The 15,608-nt window shown below is 38.6% G+C and overlaps 1 protein-coding gene across 7 annotated transcripts in view; it reads right to left on the bottom strand.

The window, feature by feature from the left end:
* Positions 1-318: 318 nt before the first annotated feature.
* Positions 319-15,608, bottom strand: part of ppargc1a (peroxisome proliferator-activated receptor gamma, coactivator 1 alpha) — a 46,151-nt gene continuing 30,861 nt past the window's right edge. For 6 of the 7 annotated variants that reach the window (XM_082161699.1, XM_082161698.1, XM_082161700.1 and 3 more), the window contains exons 8-13: positions 13,411-14,443; positions 11,925-12,017; positions 10,759-10,879; positions 6,321-6,442; positions 5,821-5,972; positions 319-3,025 (exon numbers count right to left, since the gene is read on the bottom strand). In XM_082161699.1, coding sequence (XP_082017825.1) covers positions 2,922-3,025; positions 5,821-5,972; positions 6,321-6,442; positions 10,759-10,879; positions 11,925-12,017; positions 13,411-14,443 — 1,625 coding nt within the window. In that variant the 3' untranslated portion in view covers positions 319-2,921. Of the gene's footprint in view, positions 3,026-5,820; positions 5,973-6,320; positions 6,443-6,746; positions 6,865-10,758; positions 10,880-11,924; positions 12,018-13,410; positions 14,444-15,608 lie in introns of those variants that run through there. The other variant, XM_082161701.1, reaches the window with a different exon arrangement.

Raw genomic sequence — 15,608 nt, 5'->3', positions numbered from 1 at the left:
GAATTAAGAAACAAGCTCCACGGGATTATCATCAGTCATTTTCCAGGGTCGTGCAGAGTTGGCGAAAACACGAGCATCCGCCAAAAATAACTGACTCTGCAAGTGAGTCATCCCAAACAATGTGCTCTACAGCTTACAGTGATGATACGTGATGATACGCAAAAAAACAGCATCACCCGGCAGGAGTCCGTATGATGTTCATGTGCGTGCTTTAGTCAATAGGAACGTCGCAAAAGCCTGAACACTTTCTTGTAATCATTTGAGCAACTTCTTTTAAATGTATTTAGTTTGAATGTACAAGAAAAAGGAGCATAAGAATAAATTAGACACAATTCCCTTTATTGGCATGGTGAGGCTGATGAAAACTACACATAAAAAAGAAAATCCACAACAAAGATTGTACAATACGTACAACTACAAAGGCATTGGTTAGGACTCAGCAGAAGGCAACATGGATAGGAGACAAATAGAAGATAACACAGCCAAACACAGTCCCCTTGACCCGAAATACACGCACACTCTATCAAATCCACACACAAAATCACACACAGCCTCATTTAGATATATCTGCTTCTTTATGGAAACACAAAAAAATCGTCCAACGCAGTGGCAAATCCTTCAGTAGTAGTTTTCACTATAGTAAAAAGTCTGCCACTCCAAAAGATACACCCCATCAGGTGTTGTAACATATTGCTACAGCAATTTACAAAGCAGATTTGCAACATACATGTTGCATTGATTAAAGCCACACATATCGAACGCGACATGACTCCATACCCAAGCTCTGTGCAGAAAATAATGTACAAAACATTTCTGAAACCAGACATTTACATTGACAGTAATGGTTTGTGAATCTTTTATTATGGGCTACAACAAAACCTGCTGTTATTCGACATTAAAAAGTATACTTTAAGTGTCCGTGAGAAGTGCCTGTTGTATTTGGGCGATTCAAATTATTAACAGTTCCTCTGCCTTCAAACCACAGCAAAGACAAAAATAGCTCTTGCTTTGGAAAAAGACTCAATCTCATTGATGCAATTTTTGGCTTTTCAACTTCTTTCATTGCTTATATTGAATTCTTAAATTTGCTCACACTCATGCACACACTTAAGATCTGTGTTGAGGCACTGGAATGGATCCCCCGTATTTGAACAGAGTCTGGGTAATTTGTCATGTCTAAAACCATACAACAACATGAGCTAAAATACAGCTTTGAAAAATAATTTATTGCTTTTTTATTTATTCATTTTTTTAATTCACATTTTCATATTCCATTATTACTTTTCATTATTTTGAGCTATTGTGAGTAATTACAAGATTAGTATCATCATATATATATAATTTTTTTTTTACATCAAATACATCTTTTTTTCTTCTTTTTAAAAAATTCAGGAAATAAAATTGTAAACTTTAGTTTGGCATTCACATAATCAAAAGTGTGGAGCAAAGACACAGATTTTCTGTGGTACAACAAAATACCTGCAAAATTATTTTATTGCTTCATGTAATAAAAAAAGAGATGAAAAGGTGGATGTTTTAGAGCTAGAAAAACAAATAAATCACTTGAGTTTTGGAGCAGCAAAGTTCATCATGAGCCTAGAATATGATCATACAATATATTGTTTGTTCCATCTCTGAAGGCATATAAAAAGAATATTTCTTTAGAACTTGTAAATTTACATCCTTTCCAGTGATTGTTGAATAACAAATAATATAAATAGCAAAATTTGTAAGGCGCATCACGTGAGATGGCTGCCATAAATATTTTGATTAGAATACTGAGATAAATACATAAATAAGCATGAGTAATTCTGTGTTAGAAGAGTAATCATCTCTGTGAAAGTGTATTATCAAACAGGAACAATAACAATTATCAGTGTGCACAGAGAAATTAAAATAAAATCTATTGATTCCTTCAGACATAAAGGATAAAAAAATATCTTGGGGTTTATCTTTTTTTTTTTTTTTTTTTACACAGTAGTGAACATAAACTCTTAAAAATCTATCTTACACTGCATGTATATACGGAAAACACTGAGTTATTAACTTCAAAATCGGATAAAACTGCACATGGAGTTTTTCAATGAAATAAAAATAAACAAAAACCAAAAGCAAAACAAGAAAAACCAAAAGAAAAACAGACAAAAATTTGTTGCATGCTCCCCCAAAAAGAGCAATAAATCTCCATACATATTTTTTACAATCAAATCACGTCATCTAAACGCCATGTAGGTTATACATCATCATAATGACTACAGATCAACATTCTTGATTAAGAAAATTTCATCTTAAAAAGGCTGCATTTTACAGTGCATAGCTGTAACAAACAAAGAACGCTGATATGCACATCAAATAAAAAATATTCCTTTTGTAAATAGGTGACTACATTTCCCCCCCTCAATAAATGTAGACAATGTTACCTTGAACATCCAAGAGATTCCCCCAAACCCTTCTCGATAATGTAACACCACATCCAAACACCAGATTAAAAAAGGAACAGAAAAAGCCCACAAAAATAAACTCCAAACAATAAAAACAGACTGAACGAGCTGCACTTTTCCCCTCTCAAAGTGCAGAGGGTGGTACGCATGTGAAGCGAACTCTGATGAAGATTCGTGTCTCTTACAGAGCCTCACGCGGCACACGGATCTGTGTAGTCCACTAAAGTAGTGTGCGCTACTTCACTGGTTATGCCCCACAGGTAGTGTCTCTCCTCAGCTTCGCAGCAGCTAGGTTCATGTAAACTTTGCTTGCAGATATGCACATATATCCCTTCATATACGTAGAACTTTATCGTCTACATATACTCTTTCCACTTACAGAAAGTGTAAAACGTCTTTAGTCTTGTATTCAAAGAACAGAAACAACAGTGAGGTATTGCAAATCCCTCTGTTTGCAGCCAGCCGGTGCAGTGGTGCTCATTACCTTCTCAGGCTATACTGGGCCTCTCGTAACAAGCTGTCAAAATCCATGGAGTCGTACTTGCTTTTAGTGGAGGCTGGATCAAAGTCATCAGAATGGGAATCTGAAAGGAGAAAATGGCACGTTTGAACATCTGTGGAAATGGCCTCATTTTGAAAGGTGTGCTACTAATTTTTCAAGAGCTCATTTGTATGGAAGCCAACTTCCACCACATACAAAGAAAAAATGCTTTTGTAAATCATAATTAGGACTTAAAAATTCCAACCTGTCAAAATGACTGATCATTTAGTCTTTTTGTCATAATTATGAATTTTTATGTCAATTATGAATTTTAACTCATAATTCCGACTGTCATAATTTACTTTTTATCTTATAATTATGACTATGGCATAATCTTGACTTTTTCATAATTAGGACATTTTATGTCAATTTAGAATTTTGTATGTCAAAAAAATTATGACCGTCAATTTTGACTTTCATAATTTTGACTTCTCATGTCAATTATGAAACGTAATCGCATAATTGTGACTTTTTGTCAATATTTCGTCTTATGTCATTATTACTTTTTTAGTCATAATTATTACTTTTTATGTCACAATTGTGCATTTCCATCTCATAAATTTGTCAGAATTTCAACATTTGATCTCATAATTGATTAGTACTGTACTTATACATAATTTCCACTTATCCACTTTTTTTTGCGTTATTATGTGACAGAAATGGGCTTCCATAGTGCAATGCGATTGTTTGGAAATACCAACAAATACAAAGCCAGACAAATAATTTCACAATGTTCCCGTTACCTGTTCTATGATAAAAAAGGTTTTTAATTTCTGAATTAAAATTCATTTTGATATTTGGAGTCAGGGTAGTACAACTGTCAAGATATCATATAGATACTTTTATTATTATTAACATGATATGAATGAACAATTCATGATATTTGTAAAAACAAAAATGAATAATAAAAAATTAAAAAAAACATTTAGAAAATAATTAAGATGTGTACCCTGGCATGAATTCAAGATAAGGAAAATTGTAAACATAAAATGTAAACTTTTCTAGAAAAAAAGTTTTGAAGTTTAAAGTTTAAGTAAAAAGAGTACATTTCTATGATCTAATATTATTTTATGCAACATTATATGTTTTATGATAAAATGCGGGAGTTATCCATTTAAAACACAGCAAATCAGTCTTCTAGGCCTCTGTCTCAACCTCTCCGGTAATATTCTCAACATCTCCGGTAATATACTCATCCATTGTCTTGAACCGCCAAGTTTAATTATTAAACAGTCAGGAGTAACTTCCCGAAGATGAGAGCTGAACGGCCATTAGACATACAGTTTGATTTGTGGCCAGGATAACAAATACGGCTGTCTTATCTCTAGTAGTATACAGCTTCACAAATGGTGCCCTCGTATGCTCAGCGGCAAAGTCGAAGCACGTGAGAAATGGGAATGACCGTGGCATGCAGGAGATGCCAGTCATGATCTAATACTATGGCTAAGGGGAGAATGGTGTCATGCAGCGCACCTTGAAAGATGAAAAATGCCCCTGCGCTCTACTTCGAACTAATGGACGGTGTCTTGGAAAACAAGGAGGAAAGAGGAAGAGAAAGGCAGAAGATTGAGAGGAAGGTTCTCAGGCTATTGTGGCGTGGCGTGCTATTCTAGTCACTTGCCTCTTTTCCCCCCATTCCCTCTTCATCTGAAACAGTCGCTGTGCTTCAGCCTACACTCACCGTAAAACTCTGTCTAGCGAAAGGTCTCAAGAAAATGAAGGTCAACTCATCCATCTGCCCTGAGGTGGGGGTAGTTTCCCAAATACAATGACTCTGCTATATGGCCCTTAACCAAAGCTTCCACGCTTACCTTTGGAGAGCGTATTATGTCCACAATCTGAATACCTTTAGCCTTACCCTGAGCCTTTGAAATATAAGGTAATGTCCCCATTATTTGAGGGAAAGTGCTCTTGTTCCTTTCCATTGACCTGCAGCACCATCAACGCCACTGAGACGGATCATCCCAACCGTCCCGACCATTACACGTCCCTGACCTCACATTTTGCAGAAAATAAATGTGGAGTGGAGCATTGACTAAATATTGAAGTGCATGCTGTTCTCCAACCTCACATTTTTCCTGTTATAACAGGAAGTAATGATTTCATGTTGCATGGCTGCACAGAGCAGAGTCCCCCTTTCACCAACATGTAAAGGCATTGCCCTTAGGATTCAATTCCTTTGCCTCCTTCTGTATCTCGTCCCTTCCCCCAAAAGACACTTTCCCCTTTGGGTGGAGATGATTGCCTATTACAGCCACAACCATATCATAGGCATCATGGGTAGAAAAAAGCCCCATAACATTTTACAAAGGAATTTGTCGCTCACAGATCCATCCATCTGATCTAGATTGTCACCTTGGTAATCCTGGACAGAGGGCATGGTGCATATGAAAAGAAGGCATGCTGTCTAAAAGCCTTTGGGTATTGTGTGAGAAAGTGATGGGATGAGAGTGAAAGAAAGAAATGCATCGGGATCGGTCAGAGACGGCCAGTGTTATTTTAGTATTATTTATAGACTATTATTAATATTTTGAATTACTTATTGAGTTAATGTTGTATTGCAAACACTTTTGCTACTATTGAGGTTGGATACGGGTAAGGTTAGGGACAGGTTTGGTGGTATGGGTAGGTATAAAGGTGGGTTAAGGGGTAAGGGAAGTCTCAACAGTTAAATTATAGATTACAGAAACTAATTACAGCTGTAATTGCAGGTATTTTTTTTAAATATAAGTACAATGTAAAAACATCTTGCTGTTGTTGATTTTCTTTCTGTATTAAGGCGGTGGTTTTTATTAGTTGTATCTCTAGTCAGCTGTAGCAGCCAGGCTGTGTACTTACCTAAGTCTGTGTAATTCGATTTACTGTACTGCTTTTGTCCACCAAGGCAGAGCTCAAAGTGAGGCTCGTTCGACCTGCGCAAGGTGTGTCCATTCTCAAGGGCAGCGAGCGCATCACAAGTGTAGCGGTAGGTGATGAAGCCAAAGTTGTCTCTGGGTTGAAAAATAGAAAATGAAGCGTCAGTCGTCGAGAGCGCAGCAAAAACATGCTCATCTTTCATTCCCCATTCAAAAAGCAAAATTGTTATCAGTAAATATGAGACATCTTGCTGTTTGTTGCAGTATAATCCTATTTGTATTCAAACATGCCTGTGCTGTCTGTGACGTGTGCAATGAGAAGCAGTTAAGTCTGCTTTCCTAATCACCGTCCAATGGCCACAAGTACGTCATTAACTAGATTTAGAAGATTCCTTTTATGCTGAAAGATAATATTCAGTCCTTTTAACCATTTGACACACACAATCCAGAAAAAAACACACAGAAACAGGCCCACAGTCTTACCCGTCATGTCTCAAGTTGACTGTGCACTCCTCAATCTCGCCGAAGACTTCAAAGCGGCGTTTGAGCTCCGTGCGTGTGCTGTTGGCACGAAGACGTCCCACATACACCACTCGCCTCTCCTCCTGGTCATAAAGGGAACGAGAGAGAAGAGATTAGTCTAACATAGTGCTTCTGCTACTTTTTTCCTCTCCCCCTCTCCTTGACTTTTCTCAACCTCACCCCATGACTGTAATTAACATCCACCACTGTGGGAAAGCCAAGAACCGTCTGGAGAAAATAGCTGGAGGACTCTCCTTTATCTTTTTCACTCTGATTTGTGAGTAACAAAAGCTGAGTGATACAGCTTAAAAAAGCTTTCATTCTTTTTTATATAGATCCAATATATATCTTGATATTTATGTTTTTGTCAAATAGTTTAAAAGGTACCTTTCTGTGGCAAGCAGTGCGGGGCCGAGAGCCGTGGGAACGGAGCGAGGCCGGTGGCGTGATTGCTTATGAGCGTCACCTGCGCGCCACACCGGTCTTGAATCTCTCGGAAGGAGATCTGGAAGAATAAAAGGAGGAGTGACGGCGGTGCAAGACGAGAGAGGACCAGGCTTGGACGTTATGTTGTGTTTTTATTATGTTTATATGCGGCAGGCATCCGTGAGGGGCTGCCGCTTTACTTTCGTTTTGTTGTTTTTACTTATTTTGAGTCAATCTTTACGTTGATTGTTCGCCTGTTCCTGCCTCCTCCTTCCCTGAGCCTACATTGGTGCCAAAACCCAGGAGGATGGAGGAACACACTGTCAAAGAGCCCTTGCCGCTGTGGGGAATCCGTGGTGCCATCCAACTGAGCTGAGTCTACCGACATCGATGCTCGAGGTGGTGGGCTTGAGTGATATGCCGGGGGGACGGACTAACTAACTGCCGTCCCCCTTGGTTGTGGAGAGGTGGCTGCCGTCCGTATTTTTTATTTATTTTTTACGTTTAACATAAACTTTAATATTAAAATAAACAAACAACAAAACGAAAGTAAAGCAGCAGCCCCTCATGGACGACTGCCGCACATAAACTTAATAAAACACAAAATAAAGTCCAGACCTGGTCCTCTCTCGTCTTGCATTGTCATCACTCCTCCTTTTATCCTTCCGGATCTCCTTCCGTGATACTCGAGACCGGTCCGTTCCCAAGGCTCTCGGCCCCGCACTGCTTGCCACACTTTCATTTTAACCAAACAGCATCATTGCCAAGCAGATTCAAAATACTTGTGTATATATATACATAAAGAAAGCCATCCGGGGAACAGCACAAGCTCTCTTTCATGCTTTTAATAACTTTTTTTAATATCAAGCATGTCTCACAGTAGACTGCATTTTACGAAAGTCACGTTACATGATTTGACTGATTTGCACATTAAGTTTGGGCTTTTAAGGATGAGCGAAAGTGCAACGCCGTACAGAATGTGTACAATATTATACTATATTATTTTATCTGGATTATTGTGTTTTCTTAATCATTGGAAACTGAAGTCAAACCTTAAATTCGATTAATCACATAACCCATTGTCATATTCACAATGTTACTTATTTTGGTAACACTTTACAATAAGGTTCATTAGTTAACATTAGTTAACTACCTAAGTTAACATGAACTAAGAATTAACAATACTTCTACAGCATTTATTAATCTTAGTTAATATTAATTGCAACATTTTACTAATACCTTATTCAAATCAAAGGTTGTATTTGTTAACATTAGTTAATGCACTGTGAACTAACATGAACAAATGAAGGAGAGATATTTTAGGTCTTTTATTCCTGCTGCGATTAGGTTGTACAACCACACCCTGATTTGAAGTATGTGCAGAATAGTGAGGGTATGTATATGTATATGTATATGCATTTATATGGATAGAAGTGTGTATGTGTGTATTTGCGTGCATGTATAGGTATATATGTATATGGGTATATTTAGGTATGTACATATGCAAAGGGATGTATACGGGTATGTATGGTATGTGTATTTGTGTATATGTACTTATGTAGATGCATGAATGGAAGTTATTTCGTATATTAACAATTTTAATATTTTACTCCATATTACCGTAATAACTTGTTTTAAATAATATATTGAATGTTTTTGCTTGGACTAGGGGTTGAGTGGCATTGTTTGGTACGATATGTAATGTGAGAGTATTGAGTGTGTATGTGGGTAAGGGAATTGGAGATATTTTTGAATTTGTTATGTTCAGTAGGTCATTGTATGGAATTTTGTAATCAATAGATATTCAGATTATTGATTGATTGATTTTACTGTCTATTTTTGTTATGCGTGTTGTCTCAATTTTCTGTTGCTGCTGTAACATCTTATTTTACACCACCATCAAAATTATCATAAATATTGTGAATATTTAAAATATTTAAAATATTGCCCAGCCCTACTCCCAGATGAATTATGTGACTAATACTAAGCTACAGCATTGTGATGCAAAACATTTAATAATAATCAGTTCTTTTTATCCTAATAAAATGCCTAAATGTAGGGTGTTTACAGTTGCCAAGCAACTCGTCACATTAAAATAGAAATGATGTAGTCAAGTTTTATGATCAATTTTAGCTACAGGCTAATATGACTCTGTTCCATTATTCATTGAAGCAAAAGAACACATAGATTGAGAAAACGTAAAGACCCCATCAGGCTGAATATATAAAATGGTGGTATTTAATTTAGTTTGCTAATCTTGAGACAAAGCACAAGCCTCAGGCCTTATTACGTGGCATTACTTATTCATTTGTTCATGTACCTGCCATTATGTGTGACAAAATATACTTATGATCCTCGACAATAACCTGAGGTCTCTTGTAAGTCATACATAAAATTATGATTCGTATCTATTGCCCCACAACAGAGTCATAATTCACCTGTGTATATGATGTCACCGTGTCACAACAACAACGACAGCTACAACAAAAACCTACAAATTAGCTAGAACACCTGGGAGAGGGTTTTCTTTTTTGCATTTCCTCTGAAGCTCCCCTCCCATTTCCATCATGTACAATAGGAGACAAAAGTGTTTGCTGAATTGGTGGTTTTGTTGCTGACAGCTGATAAATGCGGTGAGGTTTTAAAGATGACACCCTGAGACTAGCGCTTCATATGAAGCTCTCACATCCTTTGCCCCCCCAAAACCTCTTCTGACAGCTCAGCCGCCGCCGCTAGTAATTGTCTCGCTGCCGCAGAACACGAAGAAAGAAAAAAAAAAGAGAAAAAAAAAAAAACGTACGCAGGGCCAAGTCATGCGTGCATTATTTGACGTGTGCATTTATCAGTGAACTGAGTTGGAAAGCCGTCTCATTTCACAGTCTGGTCAGGCACAGCGAGAGAGAACAAAACTGATATTTCATCTCAGAGAACTGCATTTCAAATATGTAAGTGTTAGAAATTAAACTGCTCATTTTGAGCCCACATATTAACATACCTTTGATTTGGGCAATCTTATTTCAACTTTTCCCTCAATTGTCTGGTCGAAAGCATTTAGCCCATGGTGTGATTAATTGAATCTGGCACCATTCGGAAACTCCACGGAGATGTTAAAAATACACAACTGGGAGATAAAGAGGAAACGCGTGCAGCCTGAATGATTCAGAGTGCAGTCTTTGCACGAGTTCACTTTTTGAGTGAGAGAGAGAGAGCGTGCGCGCTGGGATGGCTGTGTGCTCCGAGCTTTCTGTAGGCATACACAGTGATGGAGGCAGAGAAAGCCTGAGAGAAGGATAACGTCTGTGCTAATGTACGATTCCTGCTAGAAGGAGAGAGACCACAACTGAAAAACACCTCCAAGCATAATAGGGTTTTCGTCAACTATGGGCATGTTTGGCCCTGTGGACTTTTAGAAAATCAACACTCAATATTTTGTTTAAATTGTCCAACAGTGGACAGACATTTAAAACAAAATAATTCTGTCATGTTTTCTGAAACATTTTATTCCCAGAGCCATTACCATCACATTCAAAATTATATTTTGTGTTTAATAGCATTCTGGGATGGAGATTTTTATTTTATTTTTCATTTTTATACTTTTGACATTTTGTTTTTTAATTTAGATTTTTTTCATCATTATTATTTTTATTTCACTCCTATTTAGATTATCATGTTTCAATCTAAACAGTCTTATCAATGTTTTTAAATTAATATTTGTATGATGAATTTTGATTGAAAGTCTGGCTCATAAAATCTATGCATAAAAGGCATTTGTAAAGATATAAAAGTAAATTATGAAGGCAGAGTAATAGTTTCAAGAAAGTGTTATATGCCCTTTATATAACAAAACAAAACAAAACAAAAACAATTTTAATTCTGTAGGTTTTAATACAAAAACAACCCCAGAGATATAAATGTGTCCATAGTTGAAAAAACATCCAATAATTTAATAAAATACTAAAGAGGGTGTACTTACTATTGCTTTTTGCCGTTGTCTCTCCCTCTGCTCGGCTCTCTCACATTCCCGTTTCTCATAGTCACGTCGGAACTCTTCCTGCTTCAGACGCTCATGCTGGTATTCCTCGTAGCTGTCATACCTGTAGTTGAAAAGGACAAAACATTCCATAAAAAATATACACAGCCTCTAAACACACAACTATCACAACTATAAGAAATATAAAGAGAATTTTTTTTTTTTTTTTTTTTTTTACATAAATTCCCTAGTAATGTCAAGTGTCTCCTCTAGAGTTCATAAAAGAGTATTCAAAATAACACACAATTTTTGGTAAAATCTTTCAGGGACCAAATTATCTTGGCTAACTAATCCAAAAAATACTTCCGTTTAAATTTTTTCAAAGGAACTGTTGAAGAAACTTAAATTAAATATAACTGAGAACTCAATTAAGTCTTCTGAGCTGTGAAAGAGCAACCCCTGAGCAATAAAAAATGTCTCTGAGGACATAGATATATTGTTTGCTGTTTTGCTCAAGTGGCCTTGGGAATCAGCTAGCTCAGAGCAGACTGCTTTCCATTCTTCTTAGCGTGGAAGACAAACAAACACATTAATAAGATGTCTCATTACATCGCAAAAGGTTACAGCTCCCAATGGCGGGACTCTTAAGGGAATATGGCAGAAATTTGGCAGCTGTGTCTGTCAGCACAACTTCACATGCCATTACTTTTTGCTTAGTTTGAACTTTACGTCCAAAAAGTGCAACTTTTTTCTACAGCCATTTGCAAAAGAGGCAACATGGTGTAAAAGCACAATATGAGCGGACTACAGCACCATCAGGGAAAAGGTGTAGCTGGGAGGTAGTGGGTCCCTAATGCAAGCTGCTCTTGCCAACGAAAGCTTTATTGTAAAAGTTTGAAAAGTTAAGGCCTTGAAATGATGTATCATGATAACTCATCATATCAATTAGACAGAGTCAGCAAGTGACTTGCTTCCTTTGCATAAGGACAGACTGAAAGTATTGCAGACATAGTACATTATCTTGCAGCACTTATTTAAGTCTGTCTCATGTACAGGTCTTTAATATCAGCATATCCGCATTTTTTCTAGTATAAGTGTCACATCATACATTTATACAGTATATTAAAGAGTGAAAAATAGAAAAGCATTTGCCATGCGCAAGCACTTACCTGGGTCTCCGACCAAAAATAGAATTAGACTGGGACCGAGGGCTTTTATAAATCCTGGGAATAATAGTGCTTTCGTCCATATTGTGAGGAGACCTGTGTATAAGCAGAAAAAAATTAAATTGTAACTTCGTCTTAAACTGAACACTTTCTTTACTTACAAAGGATCATCAGCAAGTGAAATATATACAGTATATAGTGTAACTTTAAATAACAGACATAAGCAATAAAAAGGGAAATAAAGGGGGAACCTTGCAATAAAAAAAGGGGGAAACAATGCTTATGGGAAAACGTTTAGCTATATAGGCCATTAGAAGTTTCGAGAGCTTTTTTTTTTTTTTTTTTTTTTTTTTTATCTTTATTAAGGACCATGTACAATTTCCAACATAAATGTTACCATTTGATGCATTGTACCAGAGTTAGCCATAGGCTAATTTACATCTGCAGTCCATAGCTTGTAAACGTGAACAATGGCAATATCACTAGATATTGAAAAGGAAGTAAACAATCTGAGAAATCTTCTGGATAGCGGTTTTGAAGTCTCCTTTATCAGTACAATCACTTTATCATGTGTTACTAAACATACATCCACACACACACACACACACACACACACACACACACACACACACACACACACACACACACACACACACACACACACACACACACACACACACACACACACACACATATCAAAAGGAGGCACTGTAAATATTGTCTTGCTGGCATGCTATCTGGATCTAACCCACTTTAGAGTGTTCAGGACTTCACTTACTGGGCATTTCTTTCATCTCACGGGGATGGAGCGGGCAATGCTGTCGAGCAAAACAACAGCTGCTACTAAAAACAACATAGCCCCATCAAAGAGTGCTGGAGAGAAATTAATCTAAAATTCAAGTTAAAGGGATGAAGGCCCATTGAGGAAACAATGTGAGACTTCCATAAGTCTCCCAAGTTCCTCAAGTGACACAAGCTTGTTTGCCCAAGAAATGACTCTGCTGGACTCTATTTGTCATCTGCACTGCTTGCGGATGATAAGTGAAATGAAACTTCAAAACTCCTCTGAAGGTGTTTCTGCAATTTTTGAAAAGTCAGTGTATCGCTATAATGGTGAGCGAATGTCTAAACTCAGGTTTGGAATGGCTCATTTAGTGTAACAGCAAGGACGTTGCAAGTGTATAGATGAGCAATTTACCATCTAAAATACTGTTTATCTTCCAAACTCATTTTATCTTGTGTTTCTCAAAGCCAATGCTTAATGTATACTGAACATAATTTTTCTCTGGTAGTGCAAAATCAGCCGTAATGACTTCAGTGTCCGTTCTGTCAGACCCAGACTGGCGCTTTATTGCAATGACAGCCACAGAATGATGTTTACATTCTTTACAGCCCCTCCTGCAGAGATACTGTACGTGGATTTGTGTCCAAAAAGATTGCTAGGTAAACGTGTTTCTGAGACAGGCGGTAGGCTCACACCAGAACTTACCTAGAGGGAGAACGGCTGTCGGGAGACTCAGAGCGGGAGTATGGAGACCTGGAGAGGGATCTGTATCTGTGGTGAGATGAGAAACGTGTGCGAGAGATGGAGCGTGACCAGCGGAGGTGCTGTGGGGAGAGCTGAGTTGAAGGAGGTGAGACAGAGCTCCATGAGAATGAACTGCTGGAAGGGGAGCTGGAGGGCGATCCTTCGAGGAGCAGCTCGAGTGGAGAACCTTCCCCCAAGTAGAACAGGCGCTCCCGGCCTACCTCAAGGTCCTCAAAGTCAGGCAGAACCGGGTGCATGTAGTCACTGAGAAGACCGGGGTACTCATCCCCAGAGTCACTGTCCTCTAGCGGCCGGTTGTCCCTTTGCTCTCCCACAACCCCGTTATAGAAGGCTTGCTGAGGCTTTCCAAAGTGCTTGTTGAGCTCTTCCCGGATCTCCTGGTCCCTTAATAGTTTCCTGCCAGCAGAACTGCAATCCTCAGACGTTTCGGAGCCTGAAGTGGACTTGTGGTCCTGTCCGTGAGCATCTGTGTCCAGACAAGCCTCCTGAGCAGTGGGGGAAAGGCCCTGAAGCTGCCTGGCCAGAGAGGAAGACAAAGGGGTGGTGGAAGACAATGATGATGTAGAAGTAGAGGAGGTCGGCATGTTCGAGTCTTTACATTCCACATGCCGGCCCTCCGTTGGCCCAGTTACCGCTGTAGCTGTGGTGGTGCTGTCTCGTTTTGTGCTTGTAGACTGACAATAGTCGTGATCGCCAAAGACGCGGGGCATGGGCCGCTTGCCCCGACGCTCCTCCAAGCCCCCTAGGGGCATTGTGAAGGATGCCTTGCTCAGCTGGGCATAGAGCTCAGTCTGCTCGGGGCCCTTCCGAATAGAGCCGCTGGTTGGCTGAGGGCAAGAGCCCCCATTGCTCAGCCTGGGCCTTTTGCTTGTCAGGGCCAAGGGAGAGCATGAAGAAAGCTTGTTTTTGAGTGATAGTTTGAAAGGGTTCTCTTGACTGGCTTTGTGAGGAGGCGTGGTAGGTGGTGTCAGACCTGGAGGGAAGAAGAGACAAAAGATTTACCAAATGAGATCCCTCATGTTCCTTAACAGTGCTTGGTCTGTCTCTAAGTGACTGGACGAGCACACACTTGAGCCTGATTAAAATTTTCCCTTTCACTTAGACCTAATCCTTATCCGCATTTTATTGCAACCCTGACAGATTAATGTGACCTCAGATTGCACTGTGATACAGACACAGTTACTCAATTAAACTTCCTCCAGACCATAAACAATCCTAATTCATTAGAAAGTAAAGAGTCAGATCTTATAATAATACTGGTGCTTTCGACAGATGCATGAATGCCACCCTCCTGGGACTCTGATGAAAGCACAGTGATGCAGGAGCTGTTATCATTCTCTTCATCTTTGCCACCTTTTCTGCTCATGAACCCCAGCCATCTTGACAGATTTATGTGCCAACAGATGGCATTTATATGGGAAGTCTTGAGATGTGTTGCTTTATGGCATGGATAATGCACTTGCACAAACAACCGGAGGTAGTTCCTCTTTATTTTTCTCTACTTCTCCCTCTCTCTTTCTATTTCAACACCTCTTCTGATTTCTGTTTTCCTGCTTCATATACATATTATGACCTTTCTATACATTATTTATTTTGATTAAAAACAGCTTTCAGCTTTCAGTGCATCAAACTACAGCCATTTTCTGAATATGTTCAGGATCACATTATTTTACAACCATATCCTGACAGGTATTTCAACAACAACAAAATTAAATAAATAAATAAATAAATACCCATCTCTCTTTTTCTTTCTTCATCTGTCTGTCAATCACCTAATTAAATGGATACAGTACTGCAACCATTACGAGCCTGATTCGGCATACAAAACAACAGTGGCCTTGACTAAATTTATCATTATGCCAATGCAATGAGCTATGAAAAGAAAGCATGCACTGCCAAAGGAACTTCTGCTGCACCAATCAAACACCATCTGGGCAAAACAATGCACGCAGGGTCATAAACCAAGGACCATTATCGCCTTTACATTACATTACATAAATTACATTACATAGCATTACATAAATATGTGCTGTTCAGTTCAAGGCAGCCATGATGAATGCACACAGATACAAACACTAATCATATACCGGTGGATTCTCTCGTCTGTTTCTGGCAGGGTGTGAATTACGCAGGGACCT

Source organism: Leuciscus leuciscus, assembly GCF_965113295.1.
Source record: "Leuciscus leuciscus genome assembly, chromosome: 2".
Classification (NCBI taxonomy): domain Eukaryota; kingdom Metazoa; phylum Chordata; class Actinopteri; order Cypriniformes; family Leuciscidae; genus Leuciscus; species Leuciscus leuciscus.
Note: the sequence above shows the minus strand (reverse complement) of the source record. Positions and strands in the feature narration are given on the sequence as shown.